The sequence below is a fragment of the Cyprinus carpio genome, chromosome B6 (assembly GCF_018340385.1).
Source record: "Cyprinus carpio isolate SPL01 chromosome B6, ASM1834038v1, whole genome shotgun sequence".
Taxonomy (NCBI): Eukaryota; Metazoa; Chordata; class Actinopteri; order Cypriniformes; family Cyprinidae; genus Cyprinus; species Cyprinus carpio.
In genome coordinates this window covers 24,574,367-24,589,856 of record NC_056602.1, presented here as the reverse complement: position 1 = coordinate 24,589,856, position 15,490 = coordinate 24,574,367, and the positions used below count along the sequence as shown (strand labels likewise).

Genomic DNA, 15,490 nt, shown 5'->3' with positions numbered 1-15,490 from the left:
TCAAAAAATCAATGCAAACCATCTGTAGCATGAAAATCCCTCTGTTATCTATATTGTGATTAATTTATATACAGATAGCAATCAAAAATCATTCTTTATATAATCACTGCAACCTTTGATGCAATATGAGTAGCTGTAGTTCTAATTATAATGCTACAATCAACACTTTTTGCCATTAGTCCATCTTGGTGGCTGTTATAGTAAAACCACGATACACTGAAATCTTGCAGTAGACACCCCCTTCCAACAGAGCATCCCAATCAGAGGCTAAATTCTAGGTAGAAAATTAACATTTGTATTTGTAAATGATGACAGTTTTTATTGAAAAAAGCATACTAAGATTATAATTGCACCGCAGGAAACAAAATCATTAAGAAAAAAAAAAAAATGCATTGTATGACCCCTTAAACAAAGTTTAATACAGTAAATACTGTAACAAATGTATTGCTCATTGTTAGTTAATTAATTAACAATTTTTTATTGTAAAGTGTTACCAATAAATGTTTCTTAAGCACCAAATCAGCATATTCGAATGATTTCTGAAGGATCGTTAAAGACTAGAGTAATGGTGGACTCCTTTCGAAATCATTTAAAAATCGTACCACCCCCAAACTTTTGACTCTTTTTATGTGTTAGATTTAGTCCAAAAACACATCAGTGCATCGTGCTGATTTTAATTCAGAAAATGCATCAGATAGCAAGTTGATGAGTACAGGAATGTATAGCATTGCTGCTTTATCAGAGAGAATGCAATGCTTAAATATAAAGACAGTGTTGACCCCCACGCTTATCGAAGATCCAGCAGCCAGAGATAGCAGAGAGCGCTACATCAATGCTGCGATTTTCCAGCCCTCACAAAAGCCCTCTGGTTACTGTCGGATTAAAAGGCTGGATATCTCAGCGTTCAGCTTTATATGAGTCTCCTCCTCTCTACCTCCTTCCTATTCTCTATCTTTCACTCTCTGTCTTTCTCTGTTTGTAGCACTCGGCTCTGCTTTTATCAGGTTTGAACATACAGGAAATTCTCCATGCAGAGAGCAGCTTGTGATTATGGATTGCACATGTTGAGATGGATCTCTGTGATATCAGAAGATGGGAGGACAAAGCTTAGCTTGTTGACATCTGTTTGCTGTAGCTTCTTGATTTCACTGTTCTCTTGAGTAAGGGGACATGCATCCTGATTTTTGAGTAGCATTTTCTCAGTGGTTTAGGTAGGTTATGACCCAATATATCCACATAAGCATGTATTGATAGGATCGGAAAAATAAATAGGCTTCACAACTTATAAAAAAACAATGCACTTTTGAGGACTGTTTATTTGTACAGTTTTGATACTCATCTCGAAATCTGAAACAGAACTGGTTGAAAACCACTAATCTAGTTTGCTTGCTACTCGGCAGCTTAATCAAATTGCATAGCACAAGTCTTATTCTTGCCAATTTTTTGAGTGCAGTACGCATCAGATGGTCAATGAAATATCTATGTGCACATTGTCTGAGACTGAGTAGCATCAGACTAACTGATGCTGGTGAATATATGTTAGCCCAGATATTGATTGTACACAAAATGCCTCATTTAACTAGATTCAAAAGGAATAAATGTTGGGGGAAATGTATTATCCCACTGATGCTGGCAAAATTGTTTAATTTGATCCATGATCTTTCCATCTGCCAAATTTAAATGACCGGAAAAAGCAGCGCCAGTGCCAACAATTAAACCTAATTGTTGGTTTAACCTAGAATGTTCAATCTGAGTTGTTTTTGCAGAATATATATATGGTGTAGTGGCCCAAATGTTGCCCTCAAAAGTGCCATTTGCAGTATTTACAGTAAATAATAAACTTTTATAAGTTGTAATATACTTGTGCACCAACATAGGCATCATTTATTGCTATGCGTGTCTTCTGTTACAAAGTAATGAACGATTTAAAACTCAACTTCTGATTTAACACATTTAGAACAAAACCTCATGCGTATGTATTAAAGTAAATGCTCAAATCAGATGCAGTCATCATCCAGGAGTTATAAAATTAAATTAATTATACATAACTAATTGAAATGGCATTAAAATATAAGCTATAAAACAGAAAGATTGGTAATAGATGTACTGTTTTTAGACTTTTCCCATGGCATTATAAGGGGAGTGTGATTTTAACGAAAGCATCGATTTCTTGGCTCATGATAATTCCACTTGGGCTTACTCTAAATTGCGTTCTTTTCTGTTCTATATATATATTATTTTGTACTGTTTTTTATATATATATATATATATATATATATATTCTCCATTCAATATATATATATTATTTTGAAGTAAACATCAATGTCTAACGCACACTTAGCTTGAACTGAGTTGTTAGTTTGGCAGTCAAATGGACCATTGGTCTGTGGAAACATCTTTTGTCAGCTGTCTGGATCATTCTGATCATTGGTATTCATGGATGTAGGAATTATGACGCTGTAAAGATGCACTCAGACGTGTTGTATTGTGCAGAGCTGCGCCACTTAATACTGACAACGGTCGCTTTGATGGCCGCCTGTGGCCTTCCCAAAATTGTGAAAAATACTGTTGCAGTTCAACGTTTGTTTAAGAAAATGGTAAGCAAGTTCTTTCAGTGATCTGCTGCACTGCACTTACAATGCAAGAATAATTTGTCTTCATCAGTGTCTTTTCACTATTTTAACCTAAAATATCTAAACAATATTAAAACTGTAATTTAAATGTATTGCTACTTAAATCAGTCTGGATGCATATGGAAATTATATGCAGATGAGGCTGTGTATAATAAGTTGTTTAAGCTTGTATGTACAGTTTTCTGCTAATTTGAATTAGCATGTCTAAGAGTATTGTGAGAATTGTTTTATAAATCTAAAAGCGTATGTGTATATGCAAATTGCCATTATAACATCTCCTGTCCTGTATAAGTAGCACAAAAACTCAGCACAGAAACTCTCACTTGAATCTCCTGCAGTTAACTACAATGCTGTAATAAATAACTCAAAATAATAAGCATAAATGGAGTATATTTTACAAGAAAATACCATTTCAGTCTTTCTGCTTCAAAATGCCATGTTTAATTCAGTGTTACTTTACATTTCTTTAATTATTTGTGAAATTTCTGAGTGAAAATTTTTTCATAGGCATTTTTACTCAGTGTAGTGAAGAATAGCATGTTAAAATGTACTGGATTTTTTTTTTCTTTTCACCATATGTATTCTATAGTGTGAAGCGAATGGAAGAAAAGAACGGTCACTTCACAAACATTTGCACAGTAATTGCTTTTGAGCTAAGCAATATACAGCAAAGCAAACTCTTCATGTACCCCTTCCACAACATCAGCACAAGCTCTTCTCATTGTTTGCCTCTCTTCTTCCTTGCAACATACTCTCACTGGTGGTTTTAAGGCAATATTTTCTGTGAAAACTGCATTGGAGTTGGTGTTTATTGTGAAAAGTGGTATATAAATTTGCATGTAATATTTAATTATTTAGCAGAGACAATATTTACATTGTTATTTTCATTGTATTGGAGCCAAAGCAAATATTATTTAGCAGAGACAATATTTACATTGTTATTTTCATTGTATTGGAGCCAAAGCAAATAATTTGAATAACCCTAAATTGATTAAACCAATATATATATATATATATATATATATGGAAACTACATGGAGGTTCCTTACAAGGTTATCATCCTAATCAGGGACCTTGAAAGAATTTAAGAATTTGAATAATAAATTAAGCTGAGACCAAAAATGTACTGCATTAGCTATTTTTTAAGCTTTAAACAAATAAATGGCTCCCACAATTGGGCTATTTTAAAAACAATGATGAGACACAAGACATCCTTGTTTGTATTCAAAAAGTGTTGAAAGATGTCCCCTGGGGACAGTTCATGGGATTTGGATTGCCAAGCTTTAACAGAAAAACTTGAGGTGCTTTGGTTCCCTACAAACCCTCCCTGAGGCTTGTGTTGCTCACAGAGGAGTGGCGGAGGAGACGTCCTATGTCTTAAATGTTTTGCCTGGGAGGGTTGATCTAAAGACAGGACCCATCTTTCATCCAGAAGAGATGTCTGATAAATGCAGAGGTGATGCAGATTCCATCTATTATCACCATCCCTATTGGAATGTTGTTTCATATGGATTATAGAGGGGGGTTTGTAAACAAAAGAATGTTGATTCGATCCCTGTAAAGAGCACACTTGAGACATCAACACTTTGCCCATGAGCTAGAAGTCGCTTTGTATAAATGCCAAAGTTTGACTTACAAACTAATTTAAATAGATTGTTAAATACAGTAGTTTATTTTTTTATTTTTTTATTTATTTAACATATATGTAACATCTATTAACATTTAGATTGTCTGCACCTAAGATGAAACGCCTGAAGCCTCTCAACAAATAAAACCTGCATTATTTCTGAAAGGCCAGAAATAATTACCCTTCTTCTTTGATTGCTGGAGGGATTTTGAGGTCCGAGATCCAAAACTAATGCATGCAACATCTAAAGCAGTCATTCTGTCCTTTGAATCAATTATAGCAGCTATCTCTATGCTGAATATTTTAATTCATTCGCCGGAAGTTAATGGATTGCTTTTATACAGTAAGTGCATTCAGAGACTGGCACTCCTTGAGTAGCACGCACAGCCTGGCCATTTCTATAGACCCACTCACATTGTGTCTGAATCAAAAGTACTTTGTATCAAGATTTATTTATTATTATTATTATTATATATATATATATATATATATATATTTTTTTTTTTTTTTTTTATTTTACTGTTGTTGAGGTTAAGGGTAGAGCAGAGTTTCCACAAAACCCTTTGAGAAGAGAATCACTCGTCCGAAACCACAAACAAGAGACTTAAGTGAGACAAAAGGCTCTGGAGGTTTTTCTGTCAAATGGGGAGAGTCAGAGCCATTATTCCCAGTGAGAGCAGAGCCCTCGGAGCAGGACAGCTAGTGTCTTTAAAGCCCTGGAGCAACGTGAGGTACTGCAGGTTACGTGCATGCTACTCTGTCACGGCCCCCGTCTCTGCCACCTTTCAGCCCCCGATAAACTCTCTGAGATGCCTCCCTTAATTGGAAAGGATTCCTCAAAAGGTGCAGGGCCCAGCAGTATAGAGAACGTGGATGTGCTTAGAATGTAGGATGAGGAGTTTGTGCTTGTAACTGTGTCGGATCTGTAGGATTTTTTATGTGCATGCCAGGTGTTTTGTTGTTGTTTGTGTTGGTGGTTTTTTGTTTTGTTTTGTTTTGTTTTGCTTTGCTTTGCTTTGCTTTTTTTCAAAGGTGATATAGATTTTTTTTACAGCAGTTCAATAAACAAGAAGTTAATCAAGATACTTACGTTTTACACACCATATTTCCTGTTTTTGTGCTATTTCGACAACAAAAATAATTCCAAACACAGTCACAGCACTGTTTTGCGTCTCTGAGCAACAAGACGGTGTTTCGTTCCTGAATGAATCAACCATTTAAATGTTTATGTTCAATCGCAATGACTCACTTATTAACAGTGACTTGTTGCCACATTTAGGGGAAGTCGTGGCCTAGTGGTTAGAGTTTGACTCCTAACCCTAAGGTTGTGGGTTCGAGTCTCAGGCCGGCTATACCACGTACCGAACCCCCAACTGCTCCCCGGGCGCCGCAGCATAAATGGCTGCCCATTGCTCCGGGTGTGTGTTGTAAGTGTGTTTGTGTTGTTTGTTTTTTGTGTGCTGTTTGTGTGGTTTGGGTGGGTTGAATGAATTGTGAGTATGGGTAGTAATACTTGGCTGTATGTCACGTCACTCTCATACTGTACTTGTGCTTTTAATTGTATCTTTTTTCATTTAAATAAATCCAAATATCAGTATTCAACGTTTTATGTTTAATATATGAAAACATAATTTATACATTTGCACATTTGCAATTGAAGGCTAAATGCATTCATGTCCTGCATTAAACAGTGTGTAAATACATCTAAATGCCACTTCAGATGCAGCTTCTGTGTTTCCTCTGCATTGCAAAGATGAATTTTCTTGATACTGATTTCATTTTCTTGGTAAATGCCCAAGGGCCAGATTTAAACAAGTTGTACAGTAGCACATGTAACTATGTAGAATCTGTAGGCTTTTGTGTGCACAGAATACAAACAGCATGTATGTGTGTGTTCATCTGCCAAAGAGAGTGCTAATGTGTTTGTGTGTGTTTGTGTATGCAGAGCATTAAGACGTGTGTGGGCTGACCATCCTCCCAGTCCCCCCCCCCCCCCCCCCAATAGTTATGCTTATGGTGAACACTTACACAAGCATAACCTGCCTCTGTAATTTAGGGTTTTAAAGATGCAAAGAGACTGTCGAGGATGTTAAATTGCCTTTGGCTTTCTGTTTAAGGCAAAGCTGAAGTGCTGGTGATTAGAAACCCTAGAAGAATAGGACAGACATTTCTTTACTTACAGCAGCTTTTAGAAAAAAAATGCACTGGCTTTGTTTAGATAAGAAAAGGTTTAAAAATGGATGGGTATGGATGGGTTTGTCTTGGGCAAAACAGAAAAGAGCATTGAGCAAAAGAGGAAACCAGCCTTTTGAAATTTCAAGCAATGGTACAATACTGCACTAAGCGACATCAACCTGAAAGGCATTCTGTTGTAAAGAGTAATGATTGCTCTTTCGGTTTTTGCAGTTGTTTGAAATACTGTAAATGTACTGTAAATTCTGGCAGTAACCCAAAATGACAATGGCACAGGCTTTATTCTGAAGAGTGTACCCTGCAATCTGCCAACCTGACATCTGACAGCTATCTCCACGGTTTGTTCTGGCAGGGTCATAATTGAAACAGCTCCTTTGCAATTAAGACCTAACAAAAAATAAAAAAACCCAAGCTGAGCAACTCCAGCTCTAATGAATATACAGCTGTCTGGCATGATTATATGAGCGCTGAGAGATAATTAATCTTGCTTGCTGTCTCCCTGTCTATTATTCCACCCTCGTGTGTTACCAGACCTCTTTCATTTATCCGTGGCATGAAGAGCAAGATACGAGACTTGGATAACTGAACATGTGAGATGACAACTCGTGGCATATTGTAGATATTTGATTACCCCCCCCCAATCCCCTTCTTTTTAAATAGTCTTTTTGGAGTGTCACATGTAAGTGTTCTGTCTCAAGTTCTGTAGCAGTTATTTAAAATACAACCTTTTACTCATAACAGTGCACCTGTAAAATCAAATAGAAACCAAAACATTTAATTGCATTTAATTTAATATTGTAATGTAATATTTAAATTTTTTGTGATGGTAATCGATTGTTTTGAAGTATACAGTGGCATTCGAAAGTTTGGGAACCCCTCGCAGAATCTGTGAAAATGTGAATAATTTGAACAAAATAAGAGAGATCATACATAATACATATTGTTATTTTTTTATTTAGTATTGTCCTGAGTAAGATATTTTACATAAAATATGTTTATATGTAGTCCACAAGACCAAAAAATAGCTGACATTATTAAAATAACCCCCTTCAAAAGTTTGGGAACCTTTGGTTCTTAATACTGTGTGTGGCTACCTGGATGATCCAAACTGAGCACTGTTCTTCAGAAAATTCCTCCATGTCCTGCAGATTCTTCTGTTTTCCAGCAAATTTTGCATATTTGAACCCTTTCCAGCAGTGACTGTATGATTTTGAGATCCATCTTTTCACACTGAGGACTATTGAGGGACTCAAACACAACTATTAAAAAAGATTCAAACATTCTCTGATGCTCCAGAAAGAAGCACAATGCATTAATATCCAGGTGGTGAAAACTTTCTGAATTTGAAGATCAAGGTAAATTATACTTAACTTGTCTTCCAGGAAACATGCGAGTCTCTTCTGTTGCTTCCGAAAGGCAGTACTAAATGAAAAAAAAAGATAAAAGATAAAAAAAGATATTTCAACAGAATAAGAAAAATTTGGACATCTTCATCCTGTTTTGATTTAACCAATAAACCAATTCTGTTTTATTTTATTTTAGATGAAAAAAGCCTCATGTAAAGAACAGTTTAACACAGTTTATTATTTTATGTGTTTTACTTCTTTTACTATTTTATTAAATTAAAAAAGTCTCCCAAAGTGTTGCCTCGAGTTCACATCTGATTGGTTCGCTATTAGTGAAGACTCTTAAGTGGCAAGAAACTTCGACGCATTCAGTGTAGAAAGCGTCAAGATGTGCAACATCAGTCTCTTCTAGTGCTCTCCTGGTGTGAGTGTGACAATTCAGTCAAAATGTAATGACACTTCAGTCGATGTTGATGCAAACTTTCTCTTTCGTCTGTCAGATCAAGAGAGGATCGGAAAAGACTCGTCCTACGAGCAAGAAGGAAAGGTGATGTTCGTGATTGATGCGGTGTATGCTATGGCGCACGCCCTCCACAACATGCACAAAGACCTCTGCCCTGGCAAGGTGGGACTCTGTTCTAAAATGGACCCAGTTGATGGAACCCTCCTGCTAAAGTACATCCGCAATGTCAAGATAGCAGGTAAGCGGTTTACTTTCTACAATTACCGCTCTTCTGTTTGTCCTTTGACAGACCTACTGTACTAGCACAGAGCAAGCATCTGCTTATGGGTGCTTAAGAAAAGGGAGTTTTGCATAATTAGCCCTCTGACTGTGAATTTAAGTTACTTTATTGCAGCATAACAATTTTAAAATGGCTCTCTCACAGGATACGTTTTTTGAAAGTTGTCCAAAATCCTTTTACTAAAGCCCCACCCTGGCCATAAATTGTCAACAAATGGTTTTACAAAGATTAGCTGCTGGAATGGATTAGAGTTGTGAGAAACAACAGAAGCCCTGAGGAGTGACAGACTGCTCCCTAGCAAAGTATTTTGATATGTGCTTAGCGTACCCAAGCCAAGGTTCCTCCTGAGCCATGTATGTGTTAATTAAAGCAGTTTGCAGTGGGCTCACAACACCCTTTGGACATGTTCTTCCTGGGCTATCAATGGCAGTATGACTAATTAATTTACTGAGTATTCACATTTACTCTGAGGACCATGATGATGTGGCCTACTGTCCTGAAGTGTAACCGGCTAATAGAATATGACTTTCGGGGTCATCATTTTTTTTTTCCCCATCTGGGTCAACTGTTATGCAAATCGATCTGTCACATGGTTCTCTGACCAAGTGCCCTTCAATCATTAGTGCATTTGATTGAATGATTCTGTCCTGAGCTTTACTGTGTCAATAGCATCTGCTTTGGAATAGACCATGGCATTTTTTTTTTTTCAGGGGAAAACATGCAGATCTAATTGAATTAATGAAGTTTCTGACAATTACTGCAGAAGTTGAATGCTAGTTCAGAACATAAACACTTGATTGAGGAGTCCTTCAGGAACCAGTTATACTCAGTGACCGAACTGAGCCGGAAATCGGTACCGGCAATTCTGTGCTGTTCACATTTATTGGTAGCGTGGTATTGTTTGGTAAGGTTTGCCTATGACTTTAGCTTCAGTATCTGTTGTTGCTTATTCTGTACACACACACGCACACACACACGCACGCACACACACGCACGCACACACACACACACACACACACACACACACACACACACACACATATACATATACATTTATTAAGGCTGCATTTATTTGATCATAAGTAGAGGAAAACGTTAAGTTTTTAAGTGAGTGTGGATCCTGCGTTTTTATTTAAAGTTATGATTTTTCTGATTTACGTACCCTAAATATTGTGTGAGTGCAGTTATTTCACTTTTTTATCTTTATATAGAAATGACATTTAATTATGTAAACACATTTACAAGCTAACGCTGTAAACAATTTTAAAAACAATTAGTTAAATGTGTTTGTTGCATTAAATGAATTTAATTCGTACAGTATATACAGTGGGGCCAAGTAGCCACTATCAAAATCTTTCACTTTACATTTTTGCATTTTTTCATAACAAATCATATTATCAACATAACATTTTTAGTTGAAAGCTTAAGCGAGATGTACATACATTTCAGAATCATCTTTTAACTCTTTTGCTTTAATAACAGCAGCATTTGAGCTGCATGAGCTCCACAAGTTTATGATCCTGCTCACAGCCTGATGATCATGTTCTCCAATATGAATGTCTGAGGAGTTCACATGTTCAATTTCATATTAGATTATATTTCTTGTTAATTCTATGTTTACATTAATAAAAACCCAACCACTTCTCCTACAACAAAGTTCTCAGATTTTTTTATGTGAAGTCTGATGTTTGGACCCTACAGTATGTGTAACAAGTGGAGTAATTCTTTTTTAATCAAGCATTAGTTATGCTTAAGGTTTTTTTTTTTTTTTTTTAAGGCACTTTACAAGCACTTTTTACATCAAAGTCTTAAACTCTTGCATCATTACATACTGGCCTAGTGAGTTTAATCTTCTGTCTATAACCCTGTTTACAGCAAAACAACAGCTTTTGTATTACTCAGTGTCATCTTATTCTTGTTAATGAACAGATATGTTGATAATTATAATTGTGTTCAGAATGCAGTCGGTTTGCAACACTTCTCCTGCCAGTTCAGAAGTGGCCATGGCAGACATTCGCAGCACATGAGCTGAGATCCAGTGTCTGGCAGCGATTTACTGCTATATAACCATAAGCCTGATAAGAAAGACTGTTTTGCAAAATTTGAGACCTGCTGTATGTAGCCAAAGCTGTCTAGTAACTCTGCATTGCACGTTTTCAGTGCTACTTTTCACACTTAACCCTGTCCTCCCCTTTCCATGTGACTTTGTGTGAGGTTAGTTAGAGACTCGAATAGCCTGAGATTGAAAGAGGTGGCCCATCATTTTTCTGTTTGAGTAGCCATCACTCTCGTCCAGAGTGGTTTCTTCTTTGTAAGTTTACTGAGTGTGAGTCTGTCTGTCTGTCTGTCTGTCTGTCTATCTATCTATCTATCTATCTATCTATCTATCTATCTATCTATCTATCTATCTATCTATCTATCTATCTATCTGTCTGTCTATCTATCTATTATTCTTTCTGTCATTATCTATCTATCTAATATTATTTTTGTCATTTTCTATCTATCTATCTATCTATCTATCTATCTATCTATCTATCTATCTATCTATCTATCTATCTATCTATCTATCTATTATTCTTTTTGTCATTTTCTATCTATCCATCTATCCATCTAGTAGCTATCTATCTGTCTGTGTGTCTATCTATTTCTGTTTGTCTTTATATTTATTTCTCTATCATTCTATCTATCCTTCTGTTTGTATTATTCTATTGTTCTATTGTTCCATCAGAATAATTTTCAGTGGTCTTTAAGACAAAGACTCATTGTGATGCTGGCAGTGACCATGTGTCTTCTCTGCTGAATATTATGGTTGGCGAAGAATCTCTTGGCCGAGTGGTAAGCTCTGTCTCTGGAGGTGGAAGTCTACCTGTGTTTCTCCCTGATCCCATTGTTTGAAGTGCTGCACGATGTCTCATCAAATGAACCTCAGAAGAAAACTCTCAACCCTTTGATGCTGTGGAGTACACTCACGGCTCTAATAAGGATATATGTCTGAGGACAGTTCAGTGTTTAGTGGCATCTTCCTGGTAGAGTCAGAACCCCATACTGAATAATAAACAAAGAAGTCATAACACTGGTTTCTGTGAGTTTTGCTCTGTCTATATCATGTTCAGTAACTAGATTTTTAAAATGCCATCACCACAACAGAGTTTGCAGTGTGGTTGCTAAAATCTTGTGAGTAGTGTAGAGTATGTTGTTTCTCGGGTGTTTGAGAGGGTTGCTAAGGCATTGCTATTTAAAAAAAAAAAAAAAACTTAAAACTCTTACATTTTATGATTAGAAACATAATAGCACACTGCTCCTCACAAGATTTTAACCCACAAGATTTGAGCCATCACTCATATCCATAGCACAACTGTGTGGGACAAGTTGTGCGCTGACATTTAGTATTTAGGCTCAAGTTTGAGCACTGCTGATAATAAATTAATATGGTAAGGTCATACACCTGAGTAAGTCAGTAACTGAGTGCTTACTTTGGGAATCTCAATCATACGCACCCTCTTGTTTTGATGAATATTTTGTCCTTATGAAATTCTCATAATCCTTTACATCTGTCTGCTTTATATGGTGAACTGCACCGCCACCAAGCATGGCTGTAAAAAATCTTAATTCCCTAATCCAGAGCGGTTGACTCATCAGAGTTTGAAATAAGCCTCTCGCAGCTTCCAGGCCTGCACAAAGGAGAATGGATATTCATCATCAGAAATCCACCATTGCTGATAATCACCCTTAGATTTCAGTGAGAATTTCATGTGGATTGTGCCTCAAAATAGTTATAACCCAAACACGAGTAGTGAAAACACAATTTCTTGTGCTATTGTTCGGTAGACTCGGCTGCACAGGGTCCAGGGAATTAAGTTGGACACGGTCAGGTGATTGGAATACAGATAGCTTAACCGAAACTTTAAAGCCTGAGACAGCAGGGTTTTCCACAGAATAAGGCACCTAATCTAAAATGCATCATGGGGTGCAGCACCATTGTTATCCTGTCCACCTCGCCTGCCTCCTTCCATAAGCTATTGCTCTAACTGCACTCAATGTACTTGAGGTTAGACATCTGCAAAGGGAATTTCGACTTGTTTATACGGAGCTAAATGAATATGCCCATGCATTTTATACTAAGCAGTGGTAATGCTGTTTTTTTTTTCAGGTTTAAATTAGGTTATTTTTTCCTCCTTTAGGTACAATGCTTATTGTTATATTACAAATAAGTGGTTTTGAAACATGCATTTTTATTTACTATAGCATAGATACAGCGTTAAGTAACCTCTAAAGCAATATATTTAACAAAAGCTCTATTAAATTGACTGCTAGCACAGTTAGTCCAGCTTAACATATTGCAGTTTCCAGCTCACCATTAATCTCAGGTGAATTTCGTTCACAGATTTTGGACGCTGACCTGGATATGTCTGTACATGAGCGGTTGATCATTACTGTGAAGCTATATGGTGTAACACTGCATCCTTTAATTAGATTTCTCTGCTCACATCTTCAGGCATTGCCGGCAGTCCGGTGCAGTTCAATGAGAATGGAGATGCCCCAGGCCGTTACGATATCTACCAGTACCAGATAAAGAACAAAACCGCTGAGTACAAGACCATCGGCCACTGGACTGACCAACTTTACCTAAATGTAAGTATATATTAAATTCTTGTCTTGTTTTTCACCCTCATACCATTCCAAACCTGTATTTTCTTATTATTTTTATCCAACGCAAATGTTGGCTTTTTAAAAAATCTTTATCAGTTATTGCCATACAACAAGAGTGATTATAGCTTTCAAGCTCTAAAAAGGGCAAAAAAATGCTCTATAAAAAAAATTATGTGAATTGTAAGTCTTCTGAATTGCTTTTTAGTGACAGACCAAAATGAATATTGTTATAATCTGAAGGCAGTGTCAAGAATTTAAAAACGGCATGTCACATTGTATACAAAAGAAAACCAGTAATACTTCTTAGTATTAGAATTATTGGTATAATAAAGTCTTATTATCTTTTCCTTAAACATATGGCTTTAGATTATAGCACATAAGTCAAATGGACCACTTTTTATGGGGAGCTTTACAGCTTCTAATCACTTTTCTTTTTTGTCATTTTATAACGAGCTACACAATAATCTCTGCAAAAAAGCATTCCACAGAAAAACAAGCAGCATATGGGTTTGGAGCGATGTGAGAGTGAGCAAACACTGACACGGTTTTCACTTTTTGGTGAACTTGACGCATACGTCGCTTATGAAAAAGGTTTGAAGCATAGCCTTAAGGAACACTGCTTAAAATTGCTCATTTGAGATCCCCAAGAATTCATTTAATGAATCAACGGTTGAGGAAATTAAAACACTCATTTGAGATGTTAAACATTGTTTCATCCTTAGTCAAGATGAATGGTAAATACTCTCTGTTTTTTGTGATTCAGATGCGAGCGATGCAGTGGCCAGGTGGAGGGAAGCAGGTGCCAACTTCCATCTGCAGTCAGCCCTGCAAACCCGGGTGGCGCAAAAAGATTGTTAAGGGCATTTCCTGCTGCTGGCACTGCGAGCGCTGCGATGGTTACCAATATCAGCACGACCTCTACACCTGCAAGATGTGCCGCTTTGATTTAAGACCTAACAAGAATCACACAGGCTGCCAGCCCATTCCGATTGTGAAGCTGGAGTGGAGCTCACCCTGGGCAGTCATACCGGTCCTGATCGCTATTCTCGGCATCATAGCCACTCTTTTTGTTGTGGTCACCTTCATTCGCTACAATGACACGCCCATTGTTAAGGCATCTGGACGGGAGCTGAGCTACGTCCTGCTTACGGGAATCTTTCTGTGTTATGCCACCACCTTCCTGATGATCTCGACCCCAGATGTAGGGATCTGTTCGCTCAGGCGAATTTTCCTGGGGCTCGGAATGAGCATCAGCTATGCGGCGCTGCTTACCAAAACCAATCGGATTTATCGGATTTTTGAGCAGGGAAAAATGACAGTGAGCGCGCCACGCTTTATCAGCCCAGCTTCACAGTTGGTAATCACCTTCAGCTTGATTTCCGTTCAGCTCCTAGGGGTGTGCATCTGGTTCGCAATGGACCCTTCCCAAGCTCTCATTGACTACGAGGACCAGCGCACGGTAGATCCCGAGATGTCGCGCGGAGTCCTAAAGTGCGACATATCAGACTTGTCGCTCATCTGCCTCCTGGGTTACAGCATGTTGCTAATGGTGACATGCACGGTGTACGCCATCAAGACGCGAGGGGTGCCCGAGACCTTCAACGAGGCCAAACCCATCGGCTTCACCATGTACACCACCTGCATCATATGGCTCGCTTTCATCCCCATTTTCTTCGGGACGTCGCAGTCGACGGAAAAGGTAAGAGCAGATGAGTGAGCGCAATTCCTCAAGACCTTGGCAATCAAACGTTTTAAAGTAATGACAGCATTTACTGCCCCAGCTTCCTAAAAAAAAACATGCAATTCAGTGCAGTCCATTTTCAGCAAAAAACAGACCATCGGGAACAAATTGACTATGTTCATTTAGGGCTCACATCAAGCAGAGCGGTAAAACAGACAGTTCATTTCAAAGAGAAATCGAGAATCATGAGGTTTGGCTCGCTACAGCGCAGAACTCACATGGTTTCCTTCGAATATTGAAAGGACATGTGCGGTTGGGAAAAACAAAGGCACTCTCTTTTGCCCATCTAGCACTGCGCTCTCAAAGATAAAAGAGACTTTGAAAATAGCAAGGAGATTGAGCGTCAGCTTTTTGGAGATGATGTAATCAATTGACAAGCACTGACTGACACAGAATACCGAACAAAAAGGCTCTTCATTTTGAGGCCGAATTATATATGCAACTACCCTGGCATTGGCTGCATTACTCATTTCAAATAGAAAACCTGGGACCTTCTGTTTGTGAAGTTTAAGATAAGGGCTTTCTCGTTTTTCAATCTGAGTTTTATTTAATTAGTG

At 37.6% G+C, this 15,490-nt stretch overlaps 1 protein-coding gene across 2 annotated transcripts in view; it reads left to right on the top strand.

Moving 5' to 3' along the window:
- The window catches only part of LOC109100425 (metabotropic glutamate receptor 4-like), a 144,418-nt gene that overhangs the window by 106,746 nt on the left and 22,182 nt on the right, over positions 1-15,490 (top strand). For both annotated transcript variants that reach the window (XM_042726432.1, XM_042726433.1), the window contains exons 7-9: positions 8,300-8,500; positions 13,038-13,174; positions 13,956-14,891. In XM_042726432.1, coding sequence (XP_042582366.1) covers positions 8,300-8,500; positions 13,038-13,174; positions 13,956-14,891 — 1,274 coding nt within the window. The remainder of the gene's footprint in view (positions 1-8,299; positions 8,501-13,037; positions 13,175-13,955; positions 14,892-15,490) is intronic.